The 24,966-nt window shown below is 36.7% G+C and overlaps 1 protein-coding gene across 1 annotated transcript; it reads left to right on the top strand.

Moving 5' to 3' along the window:
- The first annotated feature begins 5,218 nt into the window (after window positions 1-5,218).
- On the top strand, window positions 5,219-23,983 carry LOC139981449 (matrix metalloproteinase-16-like). Its single transcript, XM_071993842.1, has 9 exons — window positions 5,219-5,659; window positions 10,411-10,521; window positions 13,626-13,777; window positions 14,339-14,616; window positions 14,843-15,001; window positions 16,022-16,221; window positions 17,385-17,526; window positions 18,316-18,576; window positions 22,912-23,983. Exons 1-9 carry the CDS (start codon window positions 5,483-5,485, stop codon window positions 23,157-23,159), a joined length of 1,728 nt encoding a protein of 575 aa, XP_071849943.1. The 5' UTR covers window positions 5,219-5,482; the 3' UTR covers window positions 23,160-23,983.
- Window positions 23,984-24,966: the final 983 nt, after the last annotated feature.

Raw genomic sequence — 24,966 nt, 5'->3', positions numbered from 1 at the left:
AAAAGTCCCAACTTTAAGTCCGGGTTACCATTTACAATGTGTGTAGTTTTCTCGTGACACTAGTATACATATACAATAAAAAATTGTAAATAAAAATGTGAGCAGTTCATAACAAATGCATCAAATGTTAATATGAATTACCATTAATCAAATCAAGACTCCCTGAAAAAAACTGACAAGGTTTGATTATTTTCCAGTTCAGACGGTCAACGGTGACGACCCACCGTGTCATGAACCATGACGTCATTTCCGCCCATCAATCATTTATCCAAACAATGGAAATTGAACGAATTCCAACATTCTTCGTCAAGTTTGCCAAGAAATTCAATCAGCCTAAAGATAGATTGCTGTTTTGTTGTCAACTTCAATCATTACTCTCCCTTTCTCCACCTCCTTCTACTAAATTTTGTGTAAATAAAGGGTGACGACCTTAGTAAACAAGTAAAGCAGTTTTCTATCAGTAAAAGAAAAGGTCTGTTCATTACATTTCGCGCTTCACCCTCCTTGTAGTGACAAAGAGATACGTCACAGAAACCCCGACCATAGAAATATAATGCAATTTTTTTTTCTTCTATAATGCGGTATTTCCATATTTCCCGCTTTATATATCGAACGTCACACATCAATTGATGCACATAGTATTGGGTGAGCTACCATACATGCCATGGATTCTCCTCCCCACCCCTCCCCCACCCACCCACACACACACACACACACATAAATACGCACTCCCCCTGTCACCACTACCACCACCCGTGGAATTATACTATAAAATATCAGATGGCGACATTGAAGTTTCGTTTCTCTGTCTGCTGACGGTGTTAAAAGTAGTCAGAATACATACTTCAAAAAGCATTTTACTGCCCCTCTCAGAACATTTGTACCTCTTTTAGAGCTGGACCTTCCTCTTTGCGTGGTCATAATTTGGACAGTCTACACCTCAAGCAATTACTTTTGAAGCCCTTAGCGAATTTAGCGTGATGAATATCCGTCCATGCTGAATGACCTTTGAATTTGCTATATAGGGCCCCAATCGAACCTCTGGCCCGGAGGGGTGGGGGAGGGGGTGGGGGAGGGGGTGAATGATGATTGATATCAATAGTGACATCCTTGATCTTCCACCCTCTTCCTCTCTGCGCCGCTCTATCTCTTAAAGGGGTATTCCGGTGGCTAATTAGTTGGACATAGCTGCTGAGAATAATTATCCATATATCTTTAGGTCACACCACTTCCTCATATATGCATTCTGTATACTGCACCAAGGTATGAATAAGTGATTATAATTGCAAATTGTACGCATAACGTTGACCTTCGACTGATTTCCTAGAATCAGGTGAGAGTGTCTTTTGGTTTGTATACTTAGGATATGTAAATTAAGTATTAAACTTCCCTGTTGATTGGTGGAAAATGCAACACGTGATACTGATTTGTACAACTTTTTCAGCAAATGTGTCCAAAAGTGTGTAGTACCAATGTCTGTCTCCGGTGTATCCCTTTAAGACTGATCATTTGAGCCATTAACTTACAAAGCCACGCGTATAACTTCCTTGAGAATGGGCCATTTCGATTTAAAGCCGCGTGGAGGGTTAAACTTGCTATATAATTAAAAATAGCCCTGGACGCTAGAACTATGACTAATTATGAATCTCATAATCTTTTTTATATTAAAGTCGCTTTCGATTGGTGCCAAATGAAACTCCCTGACAAATAGAGCGAGGTCTTTACTCGTCTTAGTCATCAACCAACACGGCTGTTATAACAGTCGCTATGTGGGAAAGCAGCCGCTGTATCGCAACAAAATAATTGTAAGCTATAAAAAGCAATTTTTGTTAACCGTCAGTCCAGGTTTCATGATCCTTTATCCACCAAAGGCTTATGAAGGAAAGTTGACAGTACTACGAAGCCATTAACTTAACGTTTGACTTTTCATGGTATTTTATGTACATGGCACTCTTGATAATTATTGAGGAGTGGCGAATGCCGGATTAATACGACTGTATTTAAGACCATATAATATGATTGTTGTTCTATATTGATTTATAAGTATGTGTAAAACAAAAATCGATGTGATGTACCCCGACATCTCGCCTTCAAGAGAAATTTTTAGATCAGGAGGAATGAGTTGCGTAATTCTTTGAGTACAATAGTTATGCATAGCAAGTACAATGACAGTAGAAATAAATTTTCTGTTTGAGACAATAAGTTTTATACTGAGTATTCAAATAATGGTCATATATATATGTATATATATAGGCTATATATATATAGGCTATATATATATATATATATATATAGGCTATATATATATATATATATATATATAGAAGGAGAATGCAAAACTACTTTGAGAAAATTTACCATTGGCTTTGCAATTGGTACAACGTAATGAGTTTCTATTCATGATTATCGTCATAAATTGAAGATCTAAATGAGAAATACATATAGATGAAGCATGGTTTTCTTTATGGCATGAACTTAATTAATGTGAATGGTTCTTCCATTTTTGTGGTTTTCCGCTGAATAATATGTACTGTATGATATATCATATAGTCAAGACAATACATAAATATGATTATTGCATGCAGACTCCCGACGGTTTCTTAAATGAACAGTTTCCGTTAATGTCAGGTAACGATAAGCCTTTTGCTAAAGATAGCTTCATGATATATATCACCATGGCAACCAGACTGGGGATATAGAACAGACGTCTGAATAAGAATTCAAGCTTAAAACGATCTAAATCTGATAAGTTAAACATGAAAGTTGAAAGCTTTGTTGAACGATCGAATAAATTAAATTTGTATATTTGGTGTCGATACTTTAGCATTGCATCATTTTATTTTTTTGACATGGCGCTATACTGTTCTGGTCCTGTCATGTTGTGGTAGCATACGGCCATTAAAAGCCCAATTGACTTACACATTAAATCACAAAAGCAATGTTGTCTATGAAGTCTAGATAGAAGTTCTTACTAGCTAAACGTTACCCATCACTGGATAGCTGACAAGTTAGCCTTTCATGACAACATCAATTTCTTGTATCGTGAGGGTGCAGAATTTTTGCCATCAGAGTCGGAAGTTTTCGTCACTTATAAACAACCCTCTTTACTCAGTAGTAAACAATTTTCGTACGCTGATCTTGGGAGGCCTTAAGGGGTCTAAAATAAAATTGCCTCAATTGACCAAATTTTTGCACCACATGTACTTCCATTCATGCTCTTTAACATGCAAGCCACAAAAAAAACAAAAACAGCTTATGACTGATAACAGGTCAAAAAAGATGTTCTCTTGCTACTTTTTGACACTTTTCTTGATATAGGAGAACATCCGGGCGGATTGATATAGACTCTAACAGGAGTATGCCAACTTGTTTGTCACGTAATTGAGTAGCCTACCGCTCGATAAACAATTAATTGTTCCATTGACTTACACACTAAACTCGTCACTTTCAAGACCTGCCAAAGTATAGATAGAAGTTTTCAACTGGTATATCCTACCCACCACATGATAGTTGGGATATTGGCCTATCATGATACTTGCATTCATAACCGTTTAGATTTTGAGATTATAATCAAGTATAGTTATCTTGATACTCGTAGCATCTAGTATAGTTACTCATATTCTACCTTGGAGTGGATTTGTACTCGCACTCGACTCATTTTTATTAGTATAGTACAAATAACTAATGAAAAAGTACGTACTCGTACTCATACTAGGGAATGTTCTACTTGTACTGGTGCTCATGCTGTGTTTTAATCGAACTACAAGACAGAGTGCTACATTGTTTAACTATTTTATAACTTAAATTTCATGAATTCATTTAATCGACAACATGCCCTAGGTAAATCTTCTAACACACAATTCTATTTTTTCCAATCTACTTATTTCCACCGTTGTAGTCGATTTACGATACGTCTCCTGATGTGTAAATTTCCTGCAAGTTTTGCATTAAAAACAAAACAATTTATGATCACCTTTTAACTGAAGAAAGGTTGGAATGAACGGTACATATAATGTAGTAAGATGCCTCCATAATACATAGTGAGGTAATGATGTGGACAATGGCAGCAAACTGAAGAGAAAATCCATCGAGACAGACAGACAGACAGACAGACAGACAGACAGACATAGAGACAGACAGTGAAAAATAGATGAAGATACCGACAGCGACTGCATGCATGGGTGGAGGAGCATTTATACGGTAAACCGTTCTAGTAAATAATATTGCCGCATGAAGAGACAACCCCCTTCTCAGCTATTCTGTTCTCTCCAACTTCAGACAAGCCTTCTTCTCTCCCTCCTCCATTTCACCTTCTGTCAGATTCTGCCCTTCCTTTGAGGTTGCGGTTCCATGATTCATAAGGATACCATTCTTTTATTCTCTCACATACAGCAATATGCAGCATAAATAACGGTTACCACAATATGTGCATATACCAATATAGCCATTAAGACATATACATTAGTAGGCCTATATGTGAAGCCTATCCTTTCCCATAGTATATCCGTATATACAGATACATACATAAGACACATACATCAGTATGAAGCCTATCCTTTCCCATAGTATATCCGTATATACAGATACATACATAAGACACATACATCAGTATGAAGCCTATCCTTTCCCATAGTATATCCGTATATACGGATACATACATAAGACACATACATCAGTATGAAGCCTAACCTTTCCCATTGTATATATATTGGCCTACCAACACATCCAGAAGATACATATAAGAGTACCATACACTTTTTCTATATAAACACACTGTTACATCAGAATCGTTTAGATTTGGCATGGTTCTTGACGTCACCGGACACACTTCTTGTAGAACATATCGACACTCAAAGATGGATAAATATATAGAAGCAGTTCAGTACCTTAAAAATGAAACTCGTGCTTGTTGGCAACCCCCCCCCCCCCCCCCGCCCCTCTCTTTGTACATATCACCAACGACTTAACACCACCTATAAAAAACTGGGACCATTGGCCAGTATAAGTTAAAAACTCTTTAATTTTTCTATTGAAGAAACCTGTACATAACCTGATAGCAAAGAGACTTGTACTGCAGGGTAAGGGTAGCTTCCTCCACGACAATTAGCATATTTCCCGTTTGCACGTCAAACGAAGTTGTCAGTAATTAGTTTTGTCCTGAACGGATTTCTGAGTCATCCATCACCTATGAGCCCTAAATAACATCATATCTTTGTAACTCGTGGTCGTACAGTGACTGATACCTTGGCAGTTACTCAACTGTACAAGTCCATCCTATACAAGAAGTGGGCCCACACTACACAACTTCGTTTTCCATAAATGCTTTCATTTATCAATTAACCGTCGGAGAAGTCGTTCTGATCAATTTGCCTTCTTTTGGATTTACAAGAATTTCTACTATTATATTTGCTTTTTTGTTTGTTTGTTTGTTTTTCAAACTGAAATTATTTTTGCCATAAAATATCTTACAAGGTATTTAACGATGGAATTGAGGAAAAGAGAACTACTCCTAGTTTGGGCCTTTAGTCTATTTGTTTCAGTTTTAGCCCAGAGTAGCAGTGGACAGGACAATAGTGGCAGTGGATCAGACAGCGGTCAGTTACCGACAGGACTGGAGTATGATGATGACGTGGATATACAAGAGGTAGCAGCTGGCTTGGTAAGAGAGAAATATGAAACAATTGTAATGAAAATAATTTTAATACATTAATATAACTTTTTTTTTATAATATTGTTGGATGTAAAATGTCGGTCGATACTAAATTGATGATAAAATCGCATTCAAATGTCTAAATTAATACCCGAACCAGACAAAGGGTCATTTCAAATAATGATATCTAAAATAACAAAAGGAATGTCTGAAAACCTATTTCTTCTTTCTGCGTATTGTTTTCTTTTTCTTGAGTGAATAGACCGATTACTAGTATCAATTTGGAAAAGTGTCTGCAGGGTGGTAATAAAATCATTTATTGCAATTAGTGAATATATAGTTTGATCAATTTGATCTCATATTGAAGTGAGACTCGGTAGGGTGGCTAAATATAGCGGAAATTAGCAACCATACGCAACTATAGCTCCCATAATGCATTTCATGATATCACCCATAATGCATTGTTGTACACACGTTCATTAACGTGCATTGTACAGCACTTATAGGCCTACGCTATGGAACCTACCAGTCCTCGCCAAAGCAAGGAGTAATGAGTCGACCACTGCATGCCGTCACTTGGTCGCAATAATAAAACGTTCGCCTTGACTCATATATGCAAATTAGTTTCGGTGTTAATGACATCCAATTGGAGCATTATTCCCATGCATATGCCACTCTGTTCTGTTCTCTCATATCATGCTTCAAAGCACTCATACTGACAGTATGAACAGTTCCTCACTTTCATCTGATTGCAACAGGATATTCATTACCTATACTGCTCATACCGTCAGTACAAGTGCATTGAAAAAACGTGGCATGAAAGTATACTTAATCGAAAAGATAAAACCTCTCAAGTGGATAATAAATTATATGTATATTTGCTATAAATTTGATATTTACCTATAATATGATACAATTCGTGACTGACTGTCGTAAATGTCTCTAATTTATGCATACTCTTCTGCTCATAAGACTCATTATAGTCGTATAAGCTGGTCCACCTTGTGATATATGGTACGTCTATACATGCGGTCTCATTTAAATAATAATAATGAGGTGCTGGTCAGAGGTCATTTATTATTCATTACAATATTCACGACTCCTTTTAACAGTATACTATCATAGTTAGGCTTTATTGTAATGATATAATCCCATATATAGTATACACCCGTGGACAGAAGAACACACTTCCTAGTAAGCATATAGCCTTATCAGAGAAGTATACGTCACTTCCTATGGATATTTGCCAAAGATGGTGTGAATAATTAGGTGGCGTCCCTTTATTATTGTAGTGCGCGTGCCGCGCTACAGTATTGACATATACTGGCCAAGTGAACGATACCTACATGGCTGGACGTTGAATCTTAAAGTTTCATATAGTCTCTGTACATTTGCAGTTTCAGAGGCTAGCTGCGTAGCCAACTTATACTGAGCCTGTCACGGCGCTCACAAGCGCCCTCACTTTGTAGGTACCTACATGACTATACTTCCTGGTGTGCTGTCCGCCCACAAATATAATACCACCAACAACCGAAAAGCCCTTCCTAATCATTTTGTACTGTAAGCACTCCGCGCGCACTAAAATACTGCGTATTTGAAGGCAAATACAGTTCTAGTTTTGGATTTCAACTGTAGTTTCATGTTCAGAATGATTCCCAATTTGGGACAATTGATTTTTAAACACACTATTTGCATTTTACACTTTAAAAGCAATTAAACTGACAGAATGTGCAGTATGAATATCAGGTTTCCATCAGATAAAAGTTCGGAGCTGTTCATATTGTCAATATGTGAGTGATTTAAAAAAATGACATGAGCGGACTACGTAGGCTTGTATTAACATTGGAAAATTGTTCCAACGCATATGGAGCGAGAAATAGCCTGTATATTTTTATTACTATTATTATTAGTAGCAGTAGTAGTAATCTGTAAATGTACAATGTTTACATATGTGCTGTTTGCATATCGGTCATTCCTACCTAGTTCTATTGTTTGATCTTTCTATTGTGTGTAGCGGTTGAGGAATAAAATATATTTTTTTATAACATCCTGATGACTGCTGATTTAATTACCAGCAGTTCATAATGAACCCAATGTATGTAATTGTTTTGTTTCCAGATACAACAATACAAACATATAATATCATTTCTCTTACATATCGTTTGGTCAATTAACTTACAATTGAGTTTAATGTCATTATGACATCACACATTGACAAAATGACAGCACTTTTATACTGTTAACACGATTTTTAAGCCCTATAGACTAGTTTGTTCAACAAAACAACAGGTCCGCATATAACCTAACGATGGCCTATACACTTCTCCTTTAAAGTTCTCATACCAGTGACGCACTATTGGTAATCACGTGTCGCCGATGAATATGCCACATTCTATTTCCTGTTTTGTATTTGCTTATAGAGGGTTCAACACAATAGATGACGGATGGCCCAGGTGCCTTCATGTAACCATGGCGATATAAATTCCCTGGATAATTACATCAGTACACATTATGATCATACATCCCCATACCCATACAACTGCATGGTCTAGAACAGACAAAGGCACGTTTACATTGTGACTGCGCAATATTGCTGCGCAATTCTGTCTATGTGGTGGATTATGACAACTGTGTTATGCATAGAGCAACTTCATACACATTGCAGCCAACCCCTACACAAGCCCATGCAGTCCTCGTCCAAATTCCACATATACCATTCCTCGTGTGTATTCCATCTGGACTCACAGTGCATACCAAATACATTTGAAAGATTATAAAACAGGAACTAGACACGTATTCCTCTTTCTTTCAGTTTTGTTGACAATGTCACTGAACACATTATTTAAGTATTCACAAAATTATTATTAGAAACGTATTCAAGCAATGGATATTCTAATCGTCCGAATGAAGTATGTCTAGCAGCATACTTGTAACATATGATGTGAGTATGCACCATCACTAACACGCATTTCCGTGTCCATCATGTGATACAAACGAATAGATAAGTCATAATTGCCATTCACGTTTATTTAATACAAATGTTGCTGTTTTTTCCCGGCAAGTTTTACGATTGTAATAAGAGAAGGGGTAGGGGGGGGGGGGAATAATGAGAGATTTTAGGAGCATATCTCAATAATTGGAATATTATTTAAAGGAGAAGCAAACCCAACCATCATCATTAGTCAATGTGATATTGATACTTGCGATGAATCCCCCCATCCCCATCCCCACGAAACCGCTAAGGAAAAATGTTATTACATATCATCGTAGTGTTAATGACAAGTGGGGTACCTCTTGTTTCTCAGGGAAAATATTAACATTTCGACATGAAATGGGGGCTCTAAATTATGTCTAAATTATAGGTAAACACACAAGGTTGTGCTAAGTTATTTATAAAAAAAAAATTGTGTAGGTGTGAGGTTGAAAAGTATACAACCCTATTTCTGAGACTGATTGAAATAATAAAGTTTCAAAAAATAAGGTTTAAGAAAGAGTGAATTAAAAAAAAAAAAAAAATCTACGTTTCATAACTTCAATATATATTTATGAGTTTAATGTGGGTCGGTATACTTTATACTTTTCCAACACCTCCCAGAGAGCCCCTTCAAATCTCGTTCATTTCTGTAGCAGTTCACAAGGAAGAGTAGAGTTATCGTATGGAATTAAGTATTTCCTGTTTGATGATGTTTGTTTTCTTATCCACAAACCACAGGCCACCAAACATTTGTCATCACCGGCCGAGATGTCACCCGGTTCACAGAGCGTGAATAGTTGATACTGTTAAAGATATAAGTTTTTATAGTTAATGTTTACCGGGACATAGTAACATGGTAACATAATGTTTCAACCATTAAAAATATGATGTAAGGCACAACATATGTTGGAGACCATAAACTAGCACCGTGTTTAGTCCAGGTTGTATTGCTATAGACTATTCTTGGTATATGAAGAATGACCCGTTAAGCATCTGACGGTTACCGATTGAACTAGCTGGACTGCTTAGTCTAACACACACGTCATCAATTCTTGACCTAAGAGGCAACACAAAAACTCAATAGCTAAACAAAATACTGTTTTGTCCTAAATATCACGTTTACAATGTAGTAAAAATTCAACACGGACAAAACAAGAGTTGAAAGTCATACAACGGTACTTTTTTGTAATGAAGTTAACAAAATACGATTTGATTAAGTTATTAGAATTTATGAAAGCAATAGTTTAAGAAGTAGGCCTAATTTGCTTGCACAATGAATCGACGTAATCATCAATATGGCTTTCAAGGAGATTTTCATGGAAATAAGTTAAACTTGAATATCTTCCGGCATCTCTTGCCCCAACCAGATAATAAAAATCGTGTTCTGTTCGATGGGGGGGGGGGGGGAGGGAGGGAGAGATGGGTGTCCAAGTTTAAACGTCGTGTCTGGCAGTTGCCAAGTTTGTAAATCTGTGATGTCATAGTGCCACTAGGATCCCAAACCTTTACATTCTCTTTGTATTGCTTTTCATAGCAGTTCAAGGTAGAATGTTTAACAGTGTTGGCTCTGAAACCAATGCCATTATGAGGTCATTTTAAGATGTTCAATACTTTTAAGTAAACTTTCGCAGAACCCATCTCCATTACAGATGATAAACATTGCAATAAAACAATAGGGGTTCTGAATACTCTGCTGGTAAAAGGGAACAATCGTTAAAGCAGTTAGCTTATCAACCTTTTACCAATTTAAGTCGTAATTTATATTATTTTCTTCTCCTTCTTACAGAACTTTTTAAAGAATTTTGGATACCTCGGTATAATGAAGAAGTCAAGTCACAAAAGCCCACAAGAGTACAGAATTGCTGTTTCCAGGATGCAGGAGTACGCCAATATACCGGTAAGTCTAGATATACCGTGTATAGGTAAATAGTCACGTTATAGTTTAACTGTTATTTGTAAACCGTAAATTTGAGTATGTACAGGTGTATGCCAATATACCGGTAATTCTAGACATGCAGTGTAGTCATACACCGTGAAGTTGAATAGTCACGTTAGTTTAACGGTTATTTGCATACCGTTAATTTTAGGATGTATACAGGTGAATGCTGATATACCGGTAAGTCTAGACATGCAGTGTAGTCATACACCGTGAAGTTAAACAGTCACGTTAGTTTAACGGTTATTTGTAAACCGTTAATTTGAGTATGTACACAGGTGTATGTCAATATACCGGTAATTCTAGACATGCAGTGTATAGTCATATACCGTGAAGGTAAACAATCACGTTATTTTAACGGTTATTTGCATACCGTTAATTTGAGTATGTATACATGCAGATGAATGCTGATATACCGGTAATTCTAGACATGCAGTGTAGTCATATACCGTGAAGTTAAACAGTCACGTTAGTTTAACGGTTATTTGTAAACCGTTTATTCTAGTATGTAAACAGGTGTATGTTGAAATACTAGTAAAGTTGCAGTACGTTTATTTCATAGCTAACCCATAATACGGTACACCGTTGAGTTAGTTAACCGATAATATGGCATACCAATAAGTTAGTTAACCGATTAATTTGGTATATAAGTTAATTAGTTAACTGAATAATAATAATAATAACAAACATTTATATAACGCGATAAGCACCGGCATCAATGCGCTTTACAAAAATAGAATAAATCTTAAAAACTACACAATAAACACATGATTAAAATAACACAAGTTAATACAATGACACTATTGCATTGTGCGAACTGCCCATTTCTTAGACTGCCTGAAGAATGCTAAACAACCAAATACGAGACAAACGGTGCAACGTTAAGTTTGTATATATATATATATATATATATATATATATATATATATATATTATTACCATGGTATTATTATTTTTGAATTAAATTTAATTCTCAGGTATTTCTGAGCCACCTTATTATCCTGTTCCCAAGATTTTTACGGCCAAGCCTTAGGTCAGCAATCACTGTTATAATTTTATAATTCCTATTGAGATAAACGGTGTTTGTAATTAACAACTTGTAAGGTGAGACTTCACATGATATGTATATTAGGACTCACAGCCTGCAACCGCGTACGGTGGTTGAACATATGCAAGTATATTAAGCGAATGCAACGTTAGAACAGAATACGGTCACGCAGACTCATGACTGAGCGGAAGGGAAAATAACACTGCCAAGGTGTTGCTATGCAGTTGACAGATAACAGCTTTGTGCTGACGTCATAGTTATACGCACACTAATGAAACATTTCCGATTAATTGTGACAAGCTCGTGGTGGATAACGTTACCTTTGAAGGAGAAACTAACCCTACGATAATCATTGGCCAATGTGATAGAAATGTGGTCAGCTCCCCCGACACAGCTCAATAATATCATCTCATTTTATCAGACACCATCACTTTAATTTGCAAGGTAAAACAAAAACTGAAACAATTATGACGTCATCGTACGACTTTTTACTTGAATTTCTAAATATTCTCTAGTTCTTGTACCACCGTCAGTTTGCCTTCTTGATGTAATTCTTTTTCATCTTTAAAATGTGAAAATATCGAAATGTTTAATTGCCTCCTATATAATATGGCGAATGAAACCATGTATAACAACCACCTGAGATCACTTGTCAACCATGCATGAAAAAGAACAAGAGTTTAGTTAGATATTTTAGGAGATTGTTCACTATAAGTACCTCTGTCATTTCAAGTGAATATGACAGTTTTGGGTACTTCTCCTTTAATGGAGAAGTAAGGGGTTAGCCTCTGTCAGGCTGATCACCACCCGACTCAATTCAATCTCGTGACCTACTTTCCCAACGGTCGCGAAAACCCACGGTCTTATAAAAGTGCAGTGATCCCGTTCGCTGACCGACTGATCAACGCACGCTGCAACTATTTGCTATCAACGACAGGGAGTTCCTTTAGGTCATATGCAAATGAGTTAACATGTGAACGGGTTACATTTGATGAAACTGCTCAGTTTTAGTCTTGAACCACAACACACTGCCAACTGCCCAGCCGGGGAAACTGGAAAAATCTGTAAAAACTGGAAAAATGTTGATCAGTCGTACGGCAAGCGCAGATTGCCCGACTACTGATATTTCCATCCTAACGTTGTGTAAGGACGTGATTAGTTTGGCAGTGTATGCCGGGCTTTTAGACCTTACCTTTCGGCTTTGGAGGTATCTGCGAATGTTACGTGTGAGTCACTTATGGTAGCATACGCCCATTAAAAGCCCCATTGACTTACACACTAAATCACAAAAGTAATGTGGTCTCTAAGTCTAGATAGAAGTTTTCACTAGCTAAGCGCTACCCATCACCGGATAGCTGACAAGTTGGCCTTTCATGGCACCATCAATTTTCCGTATCATGACCATGTAGATTTTCTGCTATCCGAGCCGGAAGTTTTCGTCACCTTGTAAACAAACCTCTTCACTCAGTGGTAAACAACTTTCCTACGCTGCTCCTGGGAGGCCTAAAGGGGTCTAAAATTGCCTCAATTGACCCAATTTTCTCACCACATGTACTTCCATTCATGCTCTTCTTCAACATGCTAGCCACAAAAAACTAGATTATGATTGATAACAGGTCACAAAAGATGTTCTCCCGCTGCTTTTTGGCACTTTTCCTTTTCGGAGAACAATCGAGCGGATGGATATAGACTCTAATAGGAGTATGCCACCCTATACTCCCTGTATGAAACGCTGACCATGCTTTGTATAGGCCCAATATTCACACATACCTTAGTAGGAGTATATATATACACCCCCACCTATATACACATGAGATGTATACGTGCTTACAACTTTCCAACTATAATGTATACTGGTCTCAGTTAACCCTCAATTTAAGTTATCACCAGTTTTATCAATACAGAATGTGAAACGATCCAGTTTCAATTTTCTGTCACACAAAATGTATAGTAATTATTTCATTCTTAAACAAGCACACGTATGGAAGGTATCTCTCTGGTTATATTATCGTTTCAGGTCACTGGTAGATTAGATAATAATACACTTACACAGATGAAGAGGCCTAGATGTGGATTACCCGACATTATAGATGTGAACTCTATGAAGAGACGAAAGAAGAGGTACCAACTGGCAGGTTCCAAGTGGGGCAAGAAAGATCTTAGCTACAGGTGAGCCATTATCAACACAGGATCTATCCAAGCTACATTATCTCCGGAAAACATGTCATAAAATATAGTACGATATTTCTGTTAGACACTTTCATTCTGGACCGGTTCAGTTGACAGGAGGGTACAGGCGGTGGGGGAGGGGAGGGGGGAGCTAAGGATGGGGTCACGTGTCTAGCCAAGTTTTATATAGACAGGTGGTACGTAAACTAAGTAATATTACCCAATCAAATATGTCAAAAACAATTTTATGTCACAAAAAAGTACAATTTCACAGAAACGGTGAAACAGGGACAGGGAGAACTATCTTTGGGGGTGTGGCCGAGGAATGAGGCTTCGGTTGCAAGTGTAGCCTGGTTTTGTTTTTAGTTCAGTACTGCATCGGACCGACGGAAGGCATACAAACTGCGCCACGCATGTGTAGAGGAATATACGCCATGGTTTCATATAGGCTATGTTATCATGAAGTTTTCTACTGTACTATACTTGAGTTAAAGTTGAGGATTTTTTTCTTTTAATATGTGTGTATATTAACCTTTAACATTGTTCTTCTTGTCTCTGCAGAATTGTTAATTACACGCCTGACTTAGCACAACATCAAGTCCAGGACGCCATCGCCAGAGCCTTGCAAGCTTGGAGTGATCATACACCTTTAACTTTTCGTCCAACGACTAGTTCTAACGCCGACATTCAGATCAAATTTGCCAGAGGGTCCCATGGTGATGGGTACCCATTTGACGGCAGAGGTGGTACTCTGGCCCATGCCTACTTTCCTGGACCTGGTATCGGTGGTGACGCTCATTTTGATGACGGAGAGCGCTTCACCCACAGGAGTGTCACAGGTGAGTGGCAACATGCAAACCTTAATTGTTGTTTTCTCCGTAAAAAAACATAATGTGTGTGCAAAAGTGTCTTGCTTATCTTGAAATTAAAAGTAATTGTACCCCCTCCCCCCTTCCCCACCAGAAAGAGCTTGTGCCTTCACTATAGAAGACAATAACAGCAAAATAAGTCCCTCAACAATGTCGATTCTGTAATTTAAATTTCTGGTTCCGTTCGGTTATATAGGTACGAATTTATTTTTGGTTGCCGCCCACGAACTTGGACACAGTCTGGGATTAGGGCACTCCGATGTGGAAAGTGCTTTGATGGCGCCCTACTATCAAGGTTATACCACCTCATCAGTTATTCAACCAGATGACATAAGAGGAATACAACAACTTTACGGTAAGTCTAAAATAATAGTTGCAGATTTAAATAGTTTCCTACAAGATATAAACTGTTTCACTGTAATGTTAGTTAGGCTATATTAAATGTAGCCTGCACACACGTCTGCGTTTAAAGGCATTGAAGACTCGCCCCAAACCGCGTGCGGCCATCTGAAAAAGTTAACTTTCTGTTGCTTGCAAGTGACGTTTTGCTAGTGTCGCTACAAAATGCATACAGTAATGAAACGTGATACCTTGTTATCTTTAGCTGGACCTGAGATGTCCATCGCTGTATCGTCTATACACTGTACGTACTGTGGGTATTGACCGCAGCTGTATGTACTGACTGTACACTAGTGTCTAATTACCGACAGTAGCAAGCTTCGACGGTGGTGTTTAACACTTCTGTTACAACTCATTCGAAACTAGGTCAAATTACCTGCATTAGTCTTCACACGCTTTAAGCATATGGAAGTAACCACGTATAGGTTATAAATACAATTATTTGATCACACATCCGGCAGGCGTGACGTACTGATATGGGTTACGGATATAGTTAAATGTACTCTTTGGACGCTGGAAGAAAGGTTCATACTATGAAACTGACCATATGTCAGTGTTATGCCCAAATGGAACGGGGAGGTATCCCCTACCTCCCATATTCAGTCAGGGTGGGGGGGGGGTGGGTGAGGGGAATGGTTCAATAGGGGAAATATTTTTGCATTCAGCCGTGGAAAAATTAGACCACCCACTCACTACTACACCTCGGCATGCACCATTTGACGTCTTTCTCTATTGTCCTTATTTAAAAGGAAATATACTCTAATTTATGAGGTCTAAAGGTGACTTGATATAAAATTGAATTTTTGACCGGTCACCGCAAAATGTTAGACTCCATGCATACATGCTTGTGATAAAGGTATGATCTCTTTTGAAGTAGAGAGTGAGTGTACCAACCAAAAAAAAAACGGATTTATGAAACTTTTAACGTTCGAACTATATAATTTTTATAATTTTTCTTTATAATTATCTTCATTAGGACGACGCCCTCCGAATCAACCGACAAACCCAAGACCAGACCCTAGACCAAACCCTAGACCAAACCCGAGACCAAACCCGAGACCTAACCCAGATCCAGTACCTCCAAGGAGACCAGGACAAGAACCCCCTCAGAGGCCAGAATGTAACCAACAATTTCAAGCTGCATTGTTTATAGATCCTCACCTATATTTATTTCAAGTAAGCCTCGACCTGTTTGACGATCATATATTCTTTGATGTGTTTATGTAATGCATACATGAGAACGTGAATTACTATACGCTCCTTGTACATGTATGCAGATCTGCGGTTTAAGCGCAACTGAAACTCGTTATGACTCCTGTCCCCTCCACTCTTTGTTAAAAACTGTTGAACTTGTTTAACCTTAACATTCTTTGGTCTATCCCATCCCTTGTCCGTAATTACAGTTTTATTGTGAGTGCCTTCCTCGACACTTTATATACCCACCCACCCTGCTCTGGTGCTTTCCGTCATAATATTGCGGACAGTGACAGAGGGAGCGATGGGTACCTTAAACGATTTCGGAAAGATCCATGTCTAATGGGGGAGGGAGGGGGGGGTTGAGACTCAATTTACGCACCAAGGACTCGGCTAACTCATGCAGATGCATAGCAGCCAGCCCGTATTCAATTTGTTTACGTTTGCAAGACAAGTGGTTTTGAAACCATTTCATCAAAGTTTTAATTGACCAAATATAACGGTACTGCATAAGCAATGCCAGTATGTTATTAGCTTGAATGATTTTCTGATGGTCCTGAGTGTCAAAGGGGTTAACTTATACTTGTTAATGAATTACATGGCCAGTTGCTAGACCTTTTGTATTGCCTTTAGCCAATTTCAATTCTACCGACTAAAATTAGATTAATTAGATGTAATTAATGAAATCAATGACACCATCAGGTCACTTAAAGTTAACAAACGAAATTGGTATAATTAATAAATTGATTTCGATTCGATTCTAGACATTTTCGTCATTATTTATAGACCCCTTTTTTAATAAGAGCCTATATATACAATTAATCAAATGCGAAAAAGAACTCTAAGATTTAAATGAAAATCAAGTCAATTTTGCCTTTTCATAAGAGTACTATTTTTGACCATAATAGTATAACAGATGCCAAAAAAACATGTCAATATGATTTCTGAATCGATAATCTACGGTAAATATATATATTCTTATGTAAGAGAAGTCACGCGGGGTCAGGTAACACCTGCCTAAAATGATAACTTTCACATTGAAGGCTTCAAGGACAAAAATTACAATGTCCAAGGGCCAACACATTATAATCTAAAAACGCATCCAATTTTAAACCGAAATATGTTGTTTTCTTCTTCCAATACAGGGTAAAACAGTTTGGAGAGTCAATGAGAATGGCCAAGTGGACAATGGATGGCCTAAACAGGTATCCGTAATTTTTACAGGCTTTAACCGAGTAGTAGATGCTATATACAGAAAAGCCGATGGTACCGCTGTCGTTTTCTCAGGTAAAACATTCGAAACTCTCTCCCCGAAGTGAGGACTGTTTACAATCACGATCAAAATATTAATAAACTGGAGGGTGTAGGGGAGGGGGGGGGTTGCTAAGGGTAGGAAAGGAAAGGATACCAGTGGAGGTAGGAGCTAAGAATGATTTCACCAACTTTCCTTATCTAATGAGCTGATTGGCCTCTTATGAAGTAAGTTCATTGAAGCGGCAAGGTGCGCATTAAGATTATTCTCTCGCCATCCAAATCGAGAAACGTTACTTGTCAGCATGGGCACAACCACATATGCTTCTGGAGGATAAAATCACGTGACAGACAGAATATTACTAACAAATCATAGTGTATATTACATAAATATCTAACGTGTTGTCTAACGTGTTGTGTAGTGCAACATCAACAGTCGAACATTCTTCAACATTGGTTCAATATTTCTTCAAACTATTGCACAATTTTTCCATCTATACAGATATCCATTTTACCAAAAGTTCTCAAAAGGGAGGGGACACCTTTCTCCACTGCATCACATAACATCTGACCATGCCCCCACTCCCTCCCCCAATCTTTCGAAACTTGTTATACCCCACCCCCGCCTTGTCAGTGTTCTGTTTACTGCTGATGCTTAAACTCTGAAGAATATCTGATAGGGATATTTTTTACAAGTAATTTCATTTATTCAGAAAGTCATTATTGAGCTCTTCATCCTTGCATCAGTTTGTTATGTGTCCCAAGAGAATATGCCTTTTCTCGCCGTAATTTCATTTTGGATATTTCCATCTATCGCATATTTAGGAAACCAATATTACGAATACCTGGGTCAAAGGTTAAAACGAGGTTTCCCCAAAACAGTACGTAGCCTTGGACTCGGCGTAGACAGGTTGGATGCTGCCGTCGTCTGGGCTAGAAACGGAAAGACCTATTTCTTCTCTGGTACTCAATATTGGCGATTTGATGATAAAAGGAAACGGCCCGACAGCGGATATCCTAGACCGATTGAAGGCAACTGGAGAGGTATACCGGCAGCTCCGGCAGCCGCATTCGCTAACGGCGAAGGTAAGTCATCATAAAAACTTTATCAATGTTGCCCCACCCCCACCCCACCCCACCCCACCCTAGATAACATAATAGAAAACGGTTTCATGTCAATTAAGTCAAATATTATAACCATTCATGTTTAACTCCCACAATAGTAAATTTACTAGTAACCTATAAACACTTTCCCACACTGAATGTAATTTGAAGTTAGAAGCTAGCGCCCCCAAGCATCCCAGTCACGTGATGTTTGTCCAGTCATGCAGGAGGTGTTAACAAGTTCATTAACAGTCCATGCATTCTTTTAAAGCTATACTGTTTGTTTCTGTAGAAAGTATTGTAGGCCTATTTATTTATTTTTATTTCAACTTTATTTTAAGAGGGTAGCTCGTTTAGCAATAGCTAATCTTCCACGAGGCCCTCTGATATGACATATAATAATATAAAAAGTAGGAAATTTAAGAAGTCATAAATACAATAATAATGCTTAATAAAATAGTATTTAAAAAAATAGTTTTAAAAAGACATATAATAAAAAATAGTTTTTAAAAAAGACAAATAATAATATAAAAAGTATGAAGATTTAAGAAGTCGTAAATACATTAATAATGCTTAATAAAATAATTTTTTAAAAGTAATTAAGAAACGTGTACAGAGTAAAGAAACTTAAGAAATTTGGTAAAAATAAAAGTGAAGTAGGCCTAAACAATATCAGATACAAGGCGTTTAAAATGGTTAAGATTTCTTGCTGATTTTACTCTTTGATCTAGTTTGTTCCAGTCTTTTGCGGCAATGCATGAAAAACGGTTGTTATAAAAATTAGTGTGTCCGCCTGTAATGTGCAGGTTACGTGCAGTAGAGGATCTTAAATTATGATTATAAATGTTCGTAACTGGTTTAAACATCTCGTTCATGTACTTCGGTCCTTGATCATTAATTGATTTGAAAACCATGGTTAATCTTCTATACTTAACGTGTCTGTCAAAAGTCTTCCATCCCAGCCTGGCAAATAAATCACTTGAACAATCTTCATATGTAGCATTTAAAATAATGCGTGCAGCACTTTTCTGTAATTTAATAATTCTATCGGTATTATGGGCAGTGGTAGTTCCCCAAACTAGACAGCAGTAGTCAAGTATTGGAAGAATGTATCCATTATAATACAGAATGCACGGGGGGAGTGTCTAAATACTGTTTAATCCTTCGTAACAGAGCTAATCTTGTACTAATAGTACTATATATGTAATCAATCTGAGCTTGCCATGTCAGGTGAGCATCAATTCTGACTCCTAAAAGTTTTTCCGTATCAGAATTTTCTAATACGATATCATTCATCTTGACAGAAATATTTCTTTGTCCTCGTAGATTATCATAGCGTTGTCTGGAACATATTAACATTGATTTGGTTTTACTAGTATTGATTGCCATTTTATTATTCTTGCACCAATTGGAAACATTTTTAGCATCAAAATTCAACTTGCTTTGAAGAGATTCAACATTGGAGCTTGAAATGTGGAAAGTAGTATCATCTGCATACATGTCGGCTTTGCAGTGAGTTAAACATAGGCTAAAATCATTAATGTAGATTAAAAATAAGAGTGGTCCTAAGATTGACCCTTGTGGAACGCCATTACTAATATTCATACATGAGGACGTAGTCCCTTTCATGACGACATACTGACTTCTGTTCATTAAGTACGACTTAAACCATTCAATAGTAGCACTTGAAAACTGGTATAATTTCAACTTTTTAATCAGAATATCATGATTTACTAAATCAAACGCTTTCCTGAGGTCCAATAGAACAGCCCCAGTCAGTTCTCCTTTATCAATTGCTTCCATCCATAATTCCATGACATGTAATAGAGCAGTTTCACATGAGTGCTTCGATCTGAAGCCAGATTGCGCAATTTCTAATAAATCAAATTGCTTTAAGAAACTAGTAAGAGCAATATGAACATGTTTTTCCAAAATTTTGGACAAAACAGGGAGAATAGAAATTGGTCGATAATTCGATAAATCCTGTCGTGAATTACTCTTGAAAATGGGTATTACCTTTGCGACTTTCCATCTATAGGGAAATGTATTTGTCCTAATACTTGTGTTTATAATACGAGTAATACTTGCATATATATGGGGGCCGCTCATTTTTAAAACTTTAGCACTCAGTTCATCAACTCCTGTTGCTTTGGAGGCATCAAGAGTAGTTAAGTATTTAAATACAAAATTTTCAGATATACATGGAATTTCGAATGTTTCATCTGGAGGAATTTTAGGACAGATATGTCTTTCAATAGACGAACTATCAAAGTTAGAATGAGTTGTGTCAGTGTAGCTTCTTGCTACTGAAGTGAAGTACGAATTAAACATTTCTACTATATTAGCATTTCCAGTAATGTTCTTATCGTCAACTCTAAGTATACTGGGGCCTTCGTTGTTGGTGTCATGGTTCATTGATTGAACATTTTTTTTTCCAGATCTCCTTTGTGTTACCAACATTCTTTGAAATTTCCTTTTTGAAATAATTTTGCTTTGCAGATCGTATAAGACATGTTACCTTGTTGCGCCAGAATCGATATAAGTCAGGTTCATTTCGTTTTGCAGAGTCGCGGCTTTTCATCGCATTCAAAATGGTTGCATTGATCCACGAGGGTTGCGATTCTCGTTTTATACGTTTTTGCTTCTTAGGTGCATGTTTGTCTAGTATTCTTTTCAAACTTCTCTCCCAGTTGGAAAGGGCTTCATCAGGAGAGCTCAATTCACCTCCTGTCCTATCAAAGCTACGAAGATCATTAAAGAACAAGGATGTATTTATATTATCAATTGATCTGTATACAACAGATTTATGAGAATTTGGAATAGTCTGCCTTGTCATAATATTGTTTTTCCAATTGAAATATACTGGAAAATGATCACTCAATCGAATATTTGGAACATCTATATCACAAATATGATTTTCATTAGTTGCATAGATATGATCAATTATGGAGGCGGTGTGCTCCGTCACCCTAGTTGGCATATTTACTAATTGTTTAAAGTTATAATGACTAATTATCTCATTCCAACACGAAGGTATTAGCGTGTAGATAATCAATATTAAAATCACCGATCATTATTATCTCCATGCATGAGCTATATGCCTTGCTAATCATTTCATGACAATGACCATACCATATAACCCTGGAATTTGGTGGACGGTAAACAGCACATACTAAAATATTTTTGGTAAATGGTAAGACAAGCTCAATCCATATGGCTTCAATATAATCACATTCTAACTCATTTCTCCTATTAAATGGAATGTTTTCATTGATATAAATAGCAATACCCCCACCAGCTTGATTTAATCTATCTCTACGGATAGTATTATATAGAGGAACCGTGATTTCCAGATTTTGATAAGTATCGTTTAAAAATGTTTCGCAGAATCCAAATATATCAACATTCCTTCCATTTCTGTTTATAAGTGTGGGGATTTGATCTAGTTTAGGATGAAGGTGTTGGATGTTTATAAATCCGAATTGGATACCCTTAGTTATATTTACATATTTACCTTCTTTACTCTGGGGTTGTATTGAATTAGTTGGGAGATCTTGACTTACATCACTCATGAATGGGTCCTCATACGGCAATATAAAATGGTCACATTTATCCAATACATTAAAATGTTTAGGTGTGGGTGATATTTAATTCTATGGATGACCATTTCTTTGTGTATATAGCATATTTCACTTGCATCACTCATGCACAACTTTACAGAAGGGCATTGCTTTTTCATTACTCGTGCAATCTGCTGTAACTGTGGTGAGCGTAGATTATAGAGGTGTGAAGGGAGGAAAGTGGGTGTGGGGAGGGAGGGGTAGGTCTCTTTAAGCTCTTCGTTAATCCCATTCAGCTCCCTATCTGAACAAACCTGGACTATAATGAACTTAGCCTAACTATGTTATACACTTGACTTAACCGTTCAAATGAAGAAGACCTTTCAACATGATGGATTTTTTTTTTTGGGGGGGGTCATCAAAAAGGGAAAAAAATCCAGAACAGGCAAGAACAATCGTGATAACAACAATAACAGCGTTTACAAGCTGTTCCGTACTCTGGCCGAAAATATAAGACAATGTTATCTATATATTACGTTTATTTTGCGTAAAGATGAATATTAAAAAAGTTAAGGTTACAGGAACTAACCTCCTTTTTTGTGGGGGGGGGGGGGGGTGGGTTAGACCGTGAGTACTTCTATTAAGTACCTGTCAATCTCTCTTTTGTTATTCGTTAGCACCACATTTACATAAACCCATTAGCGTCGATACACAAGATAGCTAACATTTTCTTATTTTATTTTATTTTTTTCCACAGGTAAAACCTACTTTATTAAAGGGAATCAATATTATAGATTCGATGATCAAAACGTGAGAGCGGATACCGGTTTCCCTCGGTACTTCACCGTGGACTGGCTCCGGTGTGACACCAGCAGGGTCTTCGGTAAAGCAACGGGTGAAGAAGGGGCTGGAAATAATGCAGAAGCTAGCCGACTTCCTAATATATTCGTAAACATGTTAACATCACTCTGTGTTCTTCTCTACGTGTTGCACATATACAATTAACGTAATTTAAACACAAATATGAACTTCCATATTATAACATATTGTAACAAAGCAATTGGTGCAATGAGATATATGAGAGATATGTAAATGAGGAATCACGTGGCTAGAGTATTAAGAACATCTTATCAGTCTAGCTACTGATTGAAAGAGGACTCGCCGTCTTAACCAACTGCGTGTCCAGTTATGTTTATATATATTAATTTATTAATCTCATCTCCCTTTCGATTGGTCCATTTGACAAAAAAAATGTGAATATGTAATTTACCACATTGTATGTAAAAATTGAGGTAATTTTTAAGCAATATGTCAGTGAAAAGTATAAATAAATACTTGCACCAATGATTAGGATTTATTTTATCGTGCTGTGGTTGTATTCCGCGAAGGGTGGGTGAGGCAGCTTGTTAAGACAACCTTTTCCCGCGTGATTATACGACGGCCCTATATAGCTTGACATAATATCCTAATGTGTGAAAGTTACAACAATTTGGATACACATAGTTAACGAAAAAACATGATTATTTTAATTTTAAGATTAAAAGATTCGATCTTGAGAAATAAACCTATTTGAATTCCATATTGCGATTTATGATTACGTCATCATTTTAAATAGTAAGTAAAAGTAATAGCGGCTGCGAAAACTATAGAGTTATTGTGATGTCATTGTCTCTCGCAAACATTTTTGTTCATATATTCTGCTAACAAACTTGCTAAATACATTAGCATAATTTTGTTTCGAGATTTTCGTTGAAAGGTTTGTCAGTTATTAGAGTTAAGTTAAGTAGAGTTTAGAATCAAAATTGTATAAATTGTAATTAAAGATATAATAATGCATTATATATATATATATATATATATATATATATATATATATATATATATATATATGTATATATATATATATATATATATATATATATACATACATACATACATATATATATATATATATATATATATATATGTGATGAAACAATTGAATGAACACTTAGTTCCAAGACAGAGCTGTAATATATATATAAGCTAAGTTCGGATATTCGGTAATACCGTTACTTTTAGGAGAAAATTTATGTATATATATATATATATATATATATATATATATATATATATATATATATATATATATATATATGTAGAACATAAAGTGTGTAAACCTATAGTGATGATCTTAAATGCGATTAATTTAATTTTTGAAATTAAAAATATACTACGGATATATATATATATATATATATATATATATATATATATATATATATATATATATATATATATATAATAAGTGCAAATATGGTAAAACTACACTGGGTTTAAATAGTCGCTCTTTATTTTTCTTTATATTGTCTGGATAATTTAATGTTTTTGTCTTTGTTTGTAATGTCTAACGTGAGCTACATAGAGATGAAAACTCTATATCGTGTAATTATAATATCGTTATTGAATCAATTCTAGATCTCTAAAGGACAAACACCAACTAGAACAAAATAGAAAGTGAGAGAGATATTGGGGGGGGGGGGAGGGGATTGAAAATGACCTGTGCCGATCGTTGTACATGGTTCAGTGTACATCATTACCAGGGTACAGGGACTTCGACACAGTTCGATATTGGAAAGATGCGGAGGGGGAGTTGGTTGACAGGAGTCTGACCAATATCCAGGGACAGAGGAAGCTCCGTCAATGACAACACAACGCCTGCATAATATATATTGCTATGAAAGCCCCCCCCCTCCCCCTCCTCCGATGCCGGCGATTCTATGTGCATGGTTACATGGTATTTTTTCTACACAAGTATTTTGAATCTTCTACA

Source organism: Apostichopus japonicus, chromosome 15 (genome assembly GCF_037975245.1).
Source record: "Apostichopus japonicus isolate 1M-3 chromosome 15, ASM3797524v1, whole genome shotgun sequence".
Taxonomy (NCBI): domain Eukaryota; kingdom Metazoa; phylum Echinodermata; class Holothuroidea; order Aspidochirotida; family Stichopodidae; genus Apostichopus; species Apostichopus japonicus.
Note: the sequence above shows the minus strand (reverse complement) of the source record. Positions and strands in the feature narration are given on the sequence as shown.

Excerpts from the sequence above, each read along its gene's own strand:
- LOC139981449 (XM_071993842.1), top strand. The coding sequence starts at position 5,483 with ATGGAATTGAGGAAAAGAGAACTACTCCTAGTTTGGGCCTTTAGTCTA. Across the intron at positions 17,527-18,315 it reads TACCGCTGTCGTTTTCTCAG|GAAACCAATATTACGAATAC; the intron begins GTAAAACATTCG and ends TCGCATATTTAG. Across the intron at positions 18,577-22,911 it reads CGCATTCGCTAACGGCGAAG|GTAAAACCTACTTTATTAAA; the intron begins GTAAGTCATCAT and ends TTTTTTCCACAG.